Source organism: Callionymus lyra, chromosome 5, assembly GCF_982586985.1.
Source record: "Callionymus lyra chromosome 5, fCalLyr1.hap1.1, whole genome shotgun sequence".
Taxonomy (NCBI): domain Eukaryota; kingdom Metazoa; phylum Chordata; class Actinopteri; order Syngnathiformes; family Callionymidae; genus Callionymus; species Callionymus lyra.
This window is the reverse complement of record NC_141822.1, coordinates 21,366,090-21,382,890: the sequence shown is the minus strand read 5'-3', so window position 1 is coordinate 21,382,890 and position 16,801 is coordinate 21,366,090. Positions and strand designations below refer to the sequence as shown.

General features: G+C 38.9%; 1 protein-coding gene across 1 annotated transcript in view; it reads left to right on the top strand.

The window, feature by feature from the left end:
• LOC148079726 (Krueppel-like factor 7) overlaps positions 1–7,738 on the top strand; it is a 49,655-nt gene extending 41,917 nt beyond the window's left edge. Inside the window, exon 4 of the mRNA XM_087791394.1 lies at positions 3,119–7,738. Coding sequence (XP_087647520.1) covers positions 3,119–3,170 — 52 coding nt within the window. The 3' untranslated portion in view covers positions 3,171–7,738. The remainder of the gene's footprint in view (positions 1–3,118) is intronic.
• Positions 7,739–16,801: the final 9,063 nt, after the last annotated feature.

Below are 16,801 nucleotides of genomic sequence, written 5' to 3'. Positions count from 1 at the left end.
GGATTTTTTACAACAACGTGGTCATTATTACTAGTTAACAAGACTCACAGGCTCATAAAAATTCAATTTCAAAATAAATCACTTTCCTTTTGGACCTGTAAGGATTTAGAACCACTTATATGATAACAATTTACCATAGATTTTGTATTAAATTTAAAAAATGACAGTGTTTAAATCCATATGTCTCGTAACTAATGGCTTCTATTAGGCTTATTCAAAGATATTATAGATGTCATGTGATCCCATTTAAAATGTCCTGATGATAAAACATTTAGTTGGTAATATTAGTCATTAATCTTTCATCTTTTAAGTGGACGAGGGGAGAATATACCTGTGAGTTGAGTGTGTGTGTGCAACAGAGGGCTGAGCGCAGTGTCAGCTTAATCAGGTCTCAGCTGGACAGACTGTAAATACAGTACCCCCACACCATCGCCCTCCCCGATGATTTCCCACCTCCTGCTTCCACCAGACCTTCTCCCCGAAGCCTTTTTTTTTTTTTTTATCCAGGCCCACCTCCGTCATGTGTCACTGGGCCCCTCCAGCCAACACACACAGGGCCCCCCTGCTGGGATGAAGGAAGAGGAGGAGATACAGGCAGGACAGGGTGGAAGATTGTGGGTGAGGTGGGGGTCAGGGGAGAAGGGGGTGGATGGAGCTAGAACCACGGTGTGCCAGCTGGTGTCATGCCCCCGAGTCCTGACTCATACTTTACCATCTGTCTGGCAGAGCACACACACACACACACACACACATCAGGTCTCCCGAGCCTTCCATTAATCCCGGGTGTCTCACGCATGCACGTCTCACACACACACACACATGCAGGTGTATGACAGACAGAAGGACGGCTGTGGCTCATCAGTCGAAGTCGTTCCTCTTTGGAAAGAAAAAAAAAAACCTCTGATCTATCTGGACGCGTTGCAAACACTGGAAAATGTGAGCTCCACGTTGAGTCGCTGCCAAGAAGTGACAGAGATGACAAGTGAACAAACACACTTTTGGGTACAAAAGCGCTGAGTCACAGCTGGAAATACCGCAACTCGTCCCAATGTCATGTCCTGTTGTGTATCAATCAGTCTGTACTTTGGTATCATGTAGTACTGCTATTTATTTTCAAGCTGCTTCAAGTTTTGACAATTTTTTTAATGCAATCTATGTTGTTTGGAATAACAAGACAGTGTTCCCTTGTTGCTTTACATAAGACTTAACGTTGATCACTTGTAAAACTTTTTAAATCATATTATGATTTGCTATAATCGACTATAAACAGACCTAACTTCTTCTTTAAAACCTTATGAATGCATTATAATGTCCTATGAACGTGAACATAATGTCTTTACACAAGACCTTTATAGAAATTCTTACCCATAATTGAGTAAAGTCAATATTGTCCGTGTGTATTTAAGTTCACATAATGGACAATTAACGGGAAAACTGGTAACCAGTGACCTTTGATTATACCATTGATTTCTGGTAAAAGACAAAATACCAAAATCTGTTTTTTTGTTAAACACAAAAGTGGATCAAATTACCCAATTTATTCTGGTGGCTTGTAATTTTAGGTTTAATAACGAATCATATTCATTGGATACCAAAAGCTATCCCAGCATGCATTGCAGGAATAATGGTTCTATTGTATAAATCTTGTATAACGTTTTTGTTTTTATTATTAGTATTTATTTTCCCTGTTAGTGTAATATAATTGTGGGAATGTTTGTTGAGTTTGAGTGATTTGGAGGTTTTGCAACTCAAGATAAATAATCAGAATAGCGTCACATTATTTTTACGCCAAAATGGTGATATTTCCAAAGTACATTTAACAGGGGAAGTTTACTTTTTAAAATCCAATGACACATCTGTCCGTAATCCAACTGAAAACAATTTAACAATGTAATCCTATGAGATCCTGACGATGACTGAGGACAAGAGGATGCAGTTGACTCCAGCAGCTTTTAAAGCTGATGTTTAGACATATTTTGGTTTCAGAGCGAATGCAACCAGTTATACGGTCTATAGATGCAAAGCTAGAGACCTGGTAGTAGATAATACAGAAATCCTTCTAAGGTTTTGCAATACAACGCAATGTATCGTATCATTGTCCCTGTATTTTGATACGTATTGCCAGATACTTGTCAATGTAAAATTGATTTAAAGTACGACCTGAGGTCTTATACTCTAGTCTACCATAAGGGTAAAAAAAATCAATCCAAAACGACTTATACTGTTGATAATATTACAAAGAAAAACAAAAAAAACAAGATCATTAGCTCAGTAAAGGTACTTTGTCTCTTTTGATGCTATATTATTTATAATTAATTTGATGCTACGGAATATGGATCAAAATTTTCAGGTAGAAAAATGTTAAAGTACGTGTTGAGGAAAGACTTAAATCGTGAAATGTCAAGTTTGTTGTCGTTTTAAAAGGTATTTAAGGATAAATTCAAGGTACTACTGAGGACCGACAGTATATCTCAGTCAAATTAAGTTGGTCTCATCTTTGGATCGGGTCACCGCAGAAAACAATGCTGCCGTGTAATTACATAATGTCTTTTTATTCTTGTTAAGTGAACGTTTTCTCAGGAAAGTGGCTTTTATCTTTACCAACACTAATGAGCAGAACATACTGCACGCAATTAGAATGCACTGCACTCCTCATGGGAATGATGCTGAGAGAGTGCACACTGGAGGTCTAATAAAAAAAAAAAGAATGAAATAAACAACCAGCCTAAATTAAGTCAATGTGTTACCATCAGTTGATATATTTGTAAAAAGGTTTTTGCACCCTCGAGCAGTACTGCAGAGTGGGTGGCAACAGTTTATCTTGAGCACCTTTTTATTGCTCTCGAGTTCTTTTCTTTCTTTCCACTATTTCTCCAGATTCATCTGCAGCTTGTTTTTTTTTTGTTCAGCGTGCAGCTGAAGCCATTAGGCGTTCCTGCTGAAAATGCTGATTATGAATTAGTTACACATATACTAATTGCATCTTCATCGCACCGTCTCAGCGCGCTCTAGCTAACAGCAACATTTAGCTCAATTGACAAAACAAACTGCTGGTCCATTAGCAATGAGCTAACAAGCCTTTTTTTTTTTGTTCTTTTTTTTTCTCTCTTGGTTGCAGGTGTTTCTCACGGTCGGATCACTTGGCGCTCCACATGAAGAGGCACATCTGAAGCGAGGAGTCGGAGGTCTGTGGAGGGAGAGGAGAAGATGAAGAGGTTAGCAGAGAAAACAACACCAATGGACATCAGCGGGACGGACGAGATGATGAACTGTAAAGGACCCCGTCAATAACAAGAGGTCGTCACTGGACCTTGACTCTGTCAATCTGTGAGCCAAACACACGACGAAAACCAACCGCCACACAAACCATCCCCCCCCGACCCACCCCTCCCCAGTTGTCGCCGGGACAATACAGTACTCTACTTTCAGCCCTTCTCAAGTGTCTCAGAAGGAATTTTGGACCACATCTTTGTTGCAAAAAGCTCTTTGTTTTAGGCGTCATCCCCTTGTGACGAGCTTCCAAAATGTCAGGCCTGCTGATGCAGAAGTGCCGCCAAACACGACATGGTACCCCTTTACACTCGGAAAAAATAGGGAAAAAAACAAAAAACAAACAATGCACTGCACTCCAGAATCCATTGGATCGTGTAGCAAATATGTCAAATGTTATATAATTGAACTATAATCTGCTAATTGAAGGTGAAATAGAAGAACAAAACCTCCTGCATCCATTGAAGAAACTAGTGAATAAGCCTCTATTTAAATAACATTAATCATCTTTTACATATAGCATTGACGCAGTGCATTTTTTGTGTTTTTTCATCTTGTACTTCTGCCGCATACATCCCACTGTTTCATCGTGTGAGTCATAAAGAGTGCAATATCCAATCAAGTCACTCCTGTGAGGCTGACTAACATGTTTCGGATTCCAATGAACGGAAGCCGCATCATTTCCATCAACTCAAGCCAAAGTGACGATTCCACACAATAATTACCCAATTTTGGATATACATAGTAAATTACATACTTTTACACTATACATTAAAAGTAAAACTCCTGAATTTTGCACTTTTATTTCTCATAAATATGGACTCACACTTAATTAAAAAGATGGAGATGTATCGTAGAAGGGTTTCTTTGCAAAGGGGTACCAACAGATTCAGAGTTTTGAAATAACATCAGCGACCATGTGGATGCATTTGTAAATGGACACAGCAGGTTCTGCTCAGATTGGATTGAAGCATCGGTCACACGTGGGATGGGAGAGCGATCGGAGAGAAGACTCGTTCCAGAGACCTCATCCAAAAGAAAGGTTTTTCCTCAGGACGAGGGTCAGCGATCTTTCAAAAGGACTCAAAGAACACCGGCTTATACTTAGCATCTTCACAGGAAATTGATGAATCCTGAGGGTTTGTTCTACCATGAAATGTAGACATAAATTGTTGCACAATTGACTCTTTGCAAACCAGTTTTGTAAAAAAAAAAAAAAAAAAAAAAAAAGATAAAAAAAAAGCCCGATTGTCTTGAACTGGTGGTTAATTCAGGAGTCACCAAAATTTGGCTTTTTTTGTCAATGCTGATACAGCATGTACGAGCCACATGCACAAGTTCAAGCAGCTAGAAGACTGCAATAGCACATCAAAATGAAATGTATTTAAAGGCTATATATGTTTCTAAATTAAGAAAAAAAAAACTCCTCTTTGTTATTGAAATATACGTTGAAAAAGGATACAGCCAAAAAAAAAAGTGTCTACTGGGGATGCCTGAAATGATCTCTTTGGCATTTGAGAGTGATTGGCTCCTCAGGTGAAGGAGGGTTCTTTGTCTGATACGAGCCGCTCGCCCTTCCAAAATTAGCAGCTTGCAGACTTTCAGAAAGCAGCATCAGGTCCAAGCCCTATGCATATTTACGGACATTCCTGCTGACTTCCTGAACCCATGAATGCAGATTTTTCGCTCCAGTTGTACACAGAGGCGTATGTAGAAAAAAAAAAAAATCAATCAATTTTGCTGTTCTTTGAGCAAATCAATGTGAATGTATCTGTTGTAAGTGTATACATTTTTTTGCCAAGCCCATAAAAGAAGGAAGTGGGGGTTGCGACCGTCCCCCCCCATCTCCACAGACACCGCCAGACACTTTCATTACACATTAAAAATTGGCTTCCGTCTCAGTAGTCACAGCTGGTGGCCGATGACAAGTCAGTCATCATATCAGTGGTGGATCAGCAGGCAGTGAGCGGCGCAGATTTCCACTCGGTGGCAGGACGAGGTTATGAAGAGCAAAATCTGCTCCGTCAGCAAGGAGGACTGCACCATCAGCTCATGAAACCGCGATGGAGCTGGACCTGGAGCAAATTAACATTTGTCCAGGCCGAGCCGACCGTGTCCTCCTTCGAAACAAAGGAATATCTTTGTTATGCTCAGAACCATGTGGGTTTAAATCTGCACTCAAACCACTGCCTGTTGCACCAAAATAATAAAAACAACCTTCACATACGTATGATGTGTGACGTGGTGTTCCTCAAGGAACAATTTTTGTATCTTTCTCATTCTTTAGGAGGGTTTATACGCATCATGACGACAATAACTGAACAAAAAACCTGCAGAATTACGATGTATTTCCATTGAAAGCGCTAGACATTTTCAGAAAAAAAAAACCTCTTCAATATACAGAAACCAACATGTGCTGTCATGTGGCAATCCTTCTCTTTAAGATGCTTAAAAATCACGCCCATAGGTAATTTTTAAATTCAAAGATGCATCAAAATTAGATTAATTCTGCTATTTGCAAGCTGTATTTCTAACTTTTTTGTTTTCTTATTGAAGTTTTTTTCAGAAAACAAGTAAATCAACAAACATCATCTGTAAACCCTTGCAATAAGTTTGTTTTGAACTGTTATTGTGTCAAAACTGTTTCATTTACTTGTTCAATGTCCCCATCATAAAAAGACAGTTAGATATATTAACTATGATCACGTGTTTACCCACATGCCTTATGGTCCTTAACCCTTGCCCAGGACACGAACTAAAACAACTGAAATATAAGTGTTAAAGTCTTAAGTCTCTAAGGTTTATTGAAAACAATAATTATATTTTAATTTAATAGGAAACTCAAACAAGTAATGTTTTTTAATCCTAATCGATTTTTAATAATGTTTTTTTTGTCTTTCAATATCTTTTAATAAAACTAGTTTAGACATGTCAGCTGAATGTGACTCAAATTAAATCGAATGAGACTTTATTTTTTACTTTAAACAAGACTTAAATACTTTTTCACTCACTCACTTATTGGCAAAATCAATCTCAAATCAGTTCTTATCAACTGATATTTTTAGAGTCCAACTTTGGGAACTAGATCCTTCATTTAAAGGTAGTAAAGAATAATAATGATGTACATCTTAGAATGAGAAGGATTTCCACAGGATCTGCTCTGGATCCACTCACACATGAAATTCAGAGCTGTCTGCAGATCTGACGTTGATTGAAAGAATGAAAGGAAAAAAAAACACCAAATATTTACCAGAAGGTTAGAACGGTTCGCAGCAGCTCTTCTGGTGTGTGTTTGGATATCTGAGCACGGCACTCACGACTTCCTTGCAGACTGAATGGTTTTTATTTTGTGTGTGTGTGTGTAACCGTGCCGCTCTGGAGTATTTTCTTCATATTCTGTGCCAGTCAGACTGACTCTCATCACTGAATGTGTTCTTGTCTGTGGGTAAAGACTTATTTTTCTTTTCTTTTTTGGGAAGCAGCACTGATTAAATTCAACTTCTCTTGACACGAACAAACAAATGTTTCCGTGCTGAGAGCAGCGATAGACCAGGAGTTCAAATGTGATTTTTTATTTTTGTTTTTGTTTTTTTTGCTCTGGCTATCATCCCAGAGGATGTGGTTGAGTTCCGTGTCATTTTGATGAATGATTGTCAATTCTGCTGTGCCTGTATGTTCTTTGTCTGTTTGTATTTGCACTCTGATTTTTGTTTTTTGGGGCGTGGGGGGCGGGGGGGCCGGGGGTTGCCTATGTGATGTTTTTTCTGTCCGCTTGTACACTTCACAGGACTAAACACTGAACACAAAGTCTGTACAGTAGATGTTTTATACACTGAGCCACACACACACAAACCCTGTCAAGGACACACACCGCATGCATGCCAAACATCCCCCCCCCCCCCCCAACCCACGAAATCTCCACACACACACGGGCAAACGCACAAAAAACATGCACACAAACCTCTATGTCACGGATACACTCGCTTCGCCTTCTTGTGTGTTTTTCACTGTTCTTTCATCAGACTCTTTCTGAAAGATGCTTACATTGCTATGTGTGACACCACCTCTGTTCCCGCCAGGTCTGACTTTGAAATCAAACGAAACCCTTTTTTTCTACCAGCATCCCCTCACTGCGCTCCCCTCCCCCGTGGTCCTCACATTTTCTCAGATATGATCCCTTCATCGCCTCTTTTCCTTCGCTCTCCACCCCTCCTCATCCTTCCGCTTGTCTCTCCTTCCCCCCCCCTGCTGTACAAAGTGTTTCAAAATTATCATTTGTATATTATGATGTATGGGTACGATAATGTTCTTTATTATGGGGAAAAAAAATTGAGAGATTTATTTTTGTTACCGGTTTGTTTCATAATTCCTTTTTTAAATTGGTATTGTAATATCTCTATGCAAGGAACAGTTCGGTGAATCGTTTTTATTTAAGAATGTAATTATGTGTAATAAATCTTAGAAGCAGTTTGGCATGGAGTACTCATCGTTCTTGGCTGGTCTGTTTTAAAATCATTTTCTGGGGGCGATAACACCGTCCGTCTTCCTGCTAAACATATCATTTACCTCCCTTTTTTATCGTAGATCCAACTCAATCCAAGATTCATTAACGCTTTCAAATTCTATTTCAAGCGGAAAAAACCCAACCACTGGATGACTCGAAACCACCTGATCGCACATTCTTTTTGATCGTATCCGGGGGAAAAAAAAAATAGGCCAAAGTACCTTCACTGACTCCGCCGGCTGTCTCCGAAGGCACCACGGCTTGTTAATCACCGTGGAAGGTGAAGACTTATCCACTATTCCTGCCTTTTGACCATGACTCGCTGATAAATGGCTAATCAAATAACTGATGGCTAATTAGGAAGTAATTACCGGCTAGTAAATGGTCCAACTCGGCGTGTTAAATCTCATCGGACGAGCTCCCAGGTGGTTTTTCTTTCATTTACTTCTGGCTAATTGAAATCAAGAACCATATATGTATCTGTCCAACTTAATGTTCTTTTTATCTGTGATAAGATTACAACACCGTCTGCTACCATTAACACGTCTCCGATCAGAGATGATGGAAGTAACGCCTTTCAAAATTAGCCCTTGTCTTATCCCGGGGTCAAGGTGACCCGGAGATAAATGGATTTGAGGTATACCTTGTGTTGCTATTGGGTCGAACAAAACTTCACCAATGCATATGTGAGGTTGTTCACCTTGACCCAGAGACAACACAAGGGATATCTCAAACACATTTTGTTTTCGGGCCATAGGGTCACCTTGACCGTGAGATAATGAAATCAAATGTCAAACTCATGGCCGCAGCAACAGAGATTCTGAATGTCAACAACTATATGGAGACTTCTTTTAGAATTAATGTTGACTGAAGTCGAAGGAAAGGAACGCACAGATAATGCCTCCAAGATTGACACATCCGACTCGCACTTCCTGTCACAGAGAGTTCGCTCAATTGACTCAAACTGGGATCTAAGTTGACATCCCTGAATTAAAGGCATGTTATAGAAAGTGTTTTTACAAATTACGAAATGTGAAACTTAAATAGAAATTTAAGATTTCATTTAACCAATATTATACTGTTACGGTATACAAACAGCATGATCTAAAAAAAAATGTATATGTTAGTTGTATGTACTATTTTGTGCATGTTATGATAATATAGTTTAAATAGTTAATACGTTGACAAAATTATTCGACAACTAAAATTTGATCAAACAAGTAGAGGGTGCCCGGGGATGTGGTTGTTAGTGCAGTAGATAGTAAAGAACATAGAACCACATGAAGAGGTCGACTTTAAAATGAAAGTATTGACTATTGTCGGATAAAAGGAGCTTTTCAAGTCAGGAGAAAATGGGGAAAAGGTAATAACGGAAAAGTTAGAGCTTTGCGCGAAAACAGTGAACAAAGAAAGTACAAAAAAAACAACTGAATGTCCTCAGATGGAGGACCAAGGAGCTATGTACTGGTAGATATTTGCCAAAACTCACTGAACCAAAAAACACAAGACGCAGATACAAGCTAAAACTATTAAGCTAAAACAAGCGGATATCATGTGAGTATTCATGCTGCAGTGTGTCACGGGTTCCTGGAGTTCAAACTGGTGTGCAGACAGGATTCTGTATGCTTCCCTCCAAAGCCGTGTTCCAGTTCCGTGAACATCTTAAGTCCGTGAAATGATCCGGTTGTTCTTAAAGATGCTGTTGGATTTAGGCGGCATTGATAGAGAAACAGTTCATTCTTCAGGCAAACAGTCCTTCACGTGGCCAGACAAGCATAAAGCTCTTGTTTTTGCAACAGAAGAATTTCAGAGAGGGTGCTGCCAAAGCCTGTGGGTGTCTTGTAGGCGTTTGGCTGCCGACGCAGGATGTTTGTGTCACATCTGGCTGCGCCAGGATGCCAGGGCACTGCCGAGCAAGGCTACGAGTTTAAAAAACCTCCCGTCAACGTTTCCAAGCTGGGAAAATGTCAGAGACCCGGAGAAGGTAGCTGCTTAGCAACTGATCTAACAAAGCCTTTACTGGCAGCCTTGATCAAATAGAAAGCTCTGGTACTGACGGTAGGACATCAGATCTCTGGTTGCTACGAGCAGTCAGATGCTTCGATATTTCCAATTACAGAGGAAATGTCAATGTGGCCCTCTGTAATTAAAGCCTAATCATGTTGCTGGATTCAGAGAAGCATCCTCATCAAGCTTTCATTAGTCGCCTCCTTGTGAGTCTCGGCGGCGAGCCGGACCCGTCTGGGGGAGGCTGTGGTCCGATACAGTCATTTTGGTGTTTGAGGGGTTCCCGTATAATGATGTAGATTGATTAAAAAAAATAATTATTTGAGTCAAACACGCTTATGGGGTCAAATTAATCAAGATTACTCGCACATTTAAGATACTATAATTGACATGGATATGTGTATTTTTTAAATGAATAAGTCGATCATGAGCAGATTTTTAAATGGACCTTGACATTAAAGCATAATTTAGTTTATATATACCACCACTAGCTGAAAAAAAAGATATTAAAACAGTATAAATAAAGGAAATACAAAAACTGTCCACTAGGAAATCGCAGAATAATACCTCAATTTCCAAGTCCAATTCTTCAAAAAAATAAATGATCAAACACATTAGGTGCAAAAAAAGTAGCAGCAAAACATATGATTCACTTAAAACAAATACAAAAGTCAATGACAAAGAAAAAAAAGAAGTTTCCAAAAGCATTGACAAAACTGTCTGAAAAATCTGGAAAAAGCCAATATATCCAACAGCAAACAAGTGCGTGTCAGAGTTTACCAGGTAGAACTGTAAGACGAGCTAACGCCAGTCAATGGAAAGTCCGGTTTGCCTGCAGCCTTGCTTTTGTAGGAGGTCATGCTACACTTAGGCTACCAACAAAAAAAAGGATAAGAAAGGAAGTGTCTATACAAGATAAAATGCAATGAAGAGTGGCCTTAGAATTGCCTGAAAAGAAATAACAATATAAAATGGTTTACATTTAATTGAAATTGGTCCTTTTTAAATTTTCATGTTGGTCTTCTGCGCCTCAATCTTCTTAGGACCTGGTCGAGTTGTCTAAAACCTCCCTCCTAAAACCTTGAGTGGTCACTGGTCTACATTCTTCTTTTAAAGATATTTCGTCTAGTGGTAGAAAAAGTGTATAAGATATAAATATTGGACGGACAACCACACACACAGACAGACTGATCTACTATTTTATATCGACATAAATGACATGGCGATGCAAATAATTGCGATCTTTTTGTTGCTCTAAATGGGTCAAACACGTTGGCCGTTTTGTGATGTAATGAGCGAACGCTCATGTGTAAAACAAGCGACATGAAAGTTGGAAGTGCAGGTGGTCTCCGGCTCCAACTGCGACCGGGACCAGCCTCCTGATCGACAGCCAAAACACCTGGCCAGCCAGAGAAAAGCCATGTTGCTAAAGCCACCACTCCTCCACAGGACTATGTATTATGCAGGAAGCTCGCCAGCCCTCGATTCTCTCCCCACCCTCCCCTCCTCTCTGCCCCCTGCGCTGCTGTAAAAATAGATCAACAAACCTGAGCGTTCAGCTCTTTGTATATGCTTCTCACTTTCACTCGGGTCTCGCCAGGTGCAAGTGTGTATTACTTAGTGTGCGCTTGCACAAGGCTGCACACTTTTGCAGGAGGATTTTAATAAAGGCTGGATGGCGGTCGCTCTGCTGCCATTACACGGAGAAGGAAATGGTCTGATGGCGCAGTTAGCCGCCGAGTGTATCTTGTAAAATGACAATAATGTCCACCTCAGTGTGCAGACGCCTCAGAGCTCTCACCGACTCAGGTTTATTTCCAACAGATGACAAGGAAGAAGCTCATTAGTGGACCAAAAATGAAAGGTTTGTAAGACAACACAGTCCAATTTCACTGATTTTTTTTTTTTTTTCAAACCGAATGGTAGGTGCTGCCATTCTTACAAACATCCTTCAAACTGGTAATAGAACGCAAACCGTGACGTAATCTTACAGACCGATGTAGCTAGACGTTCATTTAAGGACATTTTTGGACAACAATGAGTCATCTGCACTCAAAATGAAGATGTAAAATAGAGGCTCAAAAATAACATTAAGACCAAAATTACAACACTTTTCTCATGTTTGATTTCTGTATTACTATTATTATTGTTTGTGTTGTTGTTGTTATTATTATACAATGAGAAAACAATGATAGAAAAAACCTTATAGGGCAACTAAATTGTTGATTTAAGTGTCTCTTTAATCAATCTTGGAACTCTATTGTACTCATCAGTATGATTACATTAGAAAATGTGCTTAAGCCCCGCCCACTGAAAAACTCTTGTTGTTTACCATAACCACACCCACTCTGCTGTGATTGGTTGAACTCAAAGGGTTGTCATATATCCGAGGAAGTCTCTACCTCCAAGGGACTCGTTGTATAAACAAAGCAGGGCGCGATTACAGAAGGACTGAAGCCATTATTACGTCATAAAGGGCTCCGCTTTCGTAAACTCTCGTTCGTCAAGATTTTAGACGTGGGCATCTTACTGCATGATGGAGAGCAAAACTTTAACATTTGAAACATATGAGTCAAGAAAGATGGGTTTTCACATTATGTAATTGTTCATTGATTCATTTTTTTCTCTTCATGGTCAGATTCAGAGAGAGAGATAATTTAATTTACAAAAAGTAAATTAACAAATGTTTTTCTCTATATAGGGTTTGTATTTGACTGCTCAGGGTTAAAAGTATGATTTTTAGTTAAAGCTTTCAAAATTAAACCTTGTGTTATCTCAGGGTCAAGATGACCCAGAGGCTCTAAAATAAAGCTTATTATCAGGTTTTATAACTCTGAAAAAAGTTTTGCGTTTTTGATGGATCATGTTTTCTGTTCAAATAATAAAGATCAATCGAATCAAAAAATTACTTCATTACTTTGAATATTTAAGCATCGATAATCATTTTTACTGTTTAAACCCATTTTCCAAACACCTTTACAATACCTTTTACAATCCTGCATCATTGATAGGAAGTATTTATTCAAGACATTTTTCTAAAAAGGTTTTCTAACATTTTAATAAAAAATGAAATCCCAAACAAACAGTTGTTAATTTAGAAAAAAACATGTAAATTTTGAGTAAGCGAATGCAACAAGAGCAAAGATGAGCAAGTGATCTTACTCTCTAATTGTCTACCGGCATGTAAGCTCGCATCAGGATCATTTGTGCATGTGTGTGCGAAGCCTGGTGGTTTCCCTGGAGAGCATTGATCCGTATCTATGGCCACGGACTGGCTCTCGATTGCCACTCTGCCGCTAATTAAACAACCCTGCTCAACGACTGCTTGTTGCTAACAAGGTTTGAGGAAAAGGTCACCCTGTCAGGTTTGTTCCTGCTGGACACCGTCAATAGCCCGAGGAGGCGAGGGACATTCTTGGAGGACAGGGATGGTGAAGTTTTGGATCCCAAATCTGTCTTTTGAGGACCACTGAACCAGACAATAGTGTTGCTCTCCAGAGCTATTCAAATCGGAATATTCATGAATACATCGCGGACTGTGGCTTTTGTAATGTACAAACCGGGGGCCAAATGAGGGACTGTTTTTTTATGTGGCCCTCTTGACAGTAAAACTATAAACAATGACCACCAACAATTGTTTAACCAACTAAAGCCATAAAACATATTTCTTTATGGACTTATTTTTCTTTATTATATTTCTTTGATATGTCCTTTTTAGGGTAATATTCTAATACAAGATTTTTGATATCATTATTCTAAATGAAATGTGTTAAAATTTAAAAGTACACAGCAAAATAAATTATTTTTAAGTTTTAAAATGATGTCATGGCATAACTTTATTTCAACTTTTGCATTTCTTTGTGGTTTTTACAAACATATTAAAGATAAAAATGTTGTTTTTTTTTCCCTGAGAATTTTTTAATACCATAAATAGATTTAAGAATTATATAATATGCAGTCAAATTACACCTTTACCCTCCACCACTGAATATGTATTCATGGAAGCCAGGGAGGTCATTCACCTTGACCCAGAGCTAATACAAAGCATACCTCAAACACGTTTTTTTTTCCGGGCCCCCTTGACCCTAAGATAACACAAGGGTTAAGCTAATTGTATCATGTCATTTTTATTCTTTTTTTTATCTATTAAGTTTTCCAATGATATTAAATCTCATTTTATAGGTCCCTTCTTTCTTTTGGCATGATGGCCCCTTACAATAGCCAAGGAATATAATGGGGCCCCTGAGGGAATCTATCCGCACACCCCTGTATTAAAACATAGGTTTATGATTAAAGAAAAAAAACCTAAAAGTGATCCAGAAACACACGACTAAGTGACTCGGACGGTCGGACACTTAAATATTTGATGAAAGAGGAAGACACACACACACATACATCCAGACACACAAACTCCTTTATTTCCACCTGAGCGCCAGCGAGAAGTGATTTGTGGACTAAGAAGTTTATGAGCTGATAATCTGGGACTTTATTTGCAGACTCTAAGTACCAATTATCTCCGGAAAGCTTCAATTTATTCCTGCAGACATAAATTTGTGGGATTTTACCGGTTGTGTGTGGACATCAGACGGAGAAAGCCGGTGCAGACACACAACACACATGACCTATATATACACTATCTGACCTGCCCATCATTTATCTTGCGGCAGCAGAATCAGGATAGATTGCTTCAATTAGACTGGCCTTTAATGTAATCTGTTTAATCCATTTCCTATCATCAAAGCCAACACCTAGCTCTCTCCTCCAAGAGTGGGATTAGCCCGCAGAGCAACGGAACCGTCTGGGTGTGAAAGAACGACAGCTCTGAGTCACCGCCGTCGTCTCCTTGATATTTGGTCTTTACAGCCGGCGATGGAGTGCACCGTGAGCGTTGTCAAGAGAACTTTAAATGGGCGGATGATTTAAGAGCTTCATAACGCCGGCTAGAATGAGAACACAGCGGGGCTCGATACACCTGACCACAATAAAGACGTCGCCGGGATTGTTTCTATTACTCCGATAAAGAGTCTTGGAACGGCAGGCTTCATTTCAAAACTATAAAAGAGACTTGATGGAGGGTTGCAGGTGGAACAGTACAATGATATGAAATACATTAATGAGCGACGAGCCTGCAGAAGATTTGATGAATAAATGAATGAATAGATCAATGAAGACGTACATATATAATAACAATGTCGTGCCAGGATGTGTTAGCAGTAGAAATTTAAATCACATTTATTAAATAGGGTGACTGATTTTAGATGGATGGATAGATAAACTTTATTGATCCCACCGGGAGTCTCCTTCGGGAAATCGTTTTTCCAGTAATACAGCAAGACAGACGATAGATTCATAAAACAAGAACAAAGAGCAATACAACAAAAAGACAAGTGATAGAAATCTAGGTATAAAGAACATAGATCAAAGAAAAATAACTTAGAATAGAATCATCTTTTCACTCTCCTCCTGCCTACAAACTCAGAATTATACAATCTAATAGCACTAGAAAGAAATGAGTCCCTGAGTCTATTAGTGTTGCACCTGGGGAGGAGCATTCATGCACTCCATCTGCTTCTCTACTCACTGATGACAGTGTTCAGAGGACACAATACAACAATATACAACAATAAAACAATGATGTCATAATACAATATATTATATTTGCCTTTACTCAACAATTTTCTCCTTATAAATACACAATCTTTAATATGTTTTTTCTTTCCTGTTTGTATGTGTTATTATTTTGTCATTTTAGTTTATTTTCATCTGTTTTAACTTTTTTCTGGCATTGACCATCCTAGAGTGTGCAGTACTAACATTATTCTACACTTTTTTTCTTTTTTTCTTTTATTACACAGTCAATGCTCTCGCCACCCAACAGGGGACAGTGGAGCGTCACCTGAAAAATAGTTAAGTGTTTGATTACAGACTATTGGTGCTTTCCAAGTGTAATCGGAAGTTGGAAATTGTTTTTATTATTTATTATTATATTATTTATTAAGTATTTAATATAATCACCCTATTTTCAGAAACCTCATATTAACACAAATCGCATTACACACACACAAACAATTTGGAAGTCGCGCACATCTTGGGAAAATTTAAGTAAATATATTCAAATAAATGTCCGAAACAATACAATACTCAGTTGGTTTCCTCTTCATCTGCATATTCAACAAAAATAATAGATCATTTATTAGTAAGAGCGAGTGTTGATGGAGCTTCATGAAGCATTGTAATCATTTTTCCAATAGATGTTACTCTCTGCTCTAAAATTATTTTTTGATCAGATATTTTATTGGAACTATTTTAAAAACTGAGAACTGGAAACAATACAGTGCTTCACCACTAGGGGCAAGCGCTAGAAAAAATGCAGAGAAAGACGATCAACTGGGAAACACAGTTAGAGGACGCAAATTCATGGTTCATGACTATATTCACTCTAAATGATCTGCTTCATACATGCTCTGTCTATTTATTAGCAAGAAAAGCTTAATGCATTCGCTGCCCACCAGGGGGCAGCGAAAAATCACCTGATCCTTCTGAAGCTACACTTTGCAATACTTCCCGTGAATGCTGATGAGCAAATGAAAAAAAGAGCCTTGAGTTCAGTACGAACCGATGCTGCAGACACAAATGTAAAAGCCTGTTTTGAATAATGTTTTCTCTGTTGACTGCAGTCACACTGGCTGTGAAACCTTTTCAAAAACTGGTGGAAAATTACCCCTTCGCCCCCCACCACCTCTTCCAATTAAATAAATAAATACAAGGCTCACAGTGTGGCGGGCAGACAATTTCCCTAAATTCATGGATTTCCTTCCAGCAGCTGCAATCTGCCTTTACCTGCTGAGATTTTCCGAGGGAAAGAAGGATTTCATACTCAATACTCATCTATCCTTCCCCCCCACACCGCTGTCAGGGGGATGAAGGTGTGCAGGTATTTACAACGGCAGACATGAATCTGGTTAAGCGTCAAATATACGACTATTGCCTCCGCTTGCAAAATATCCTGCATTTAAGCCA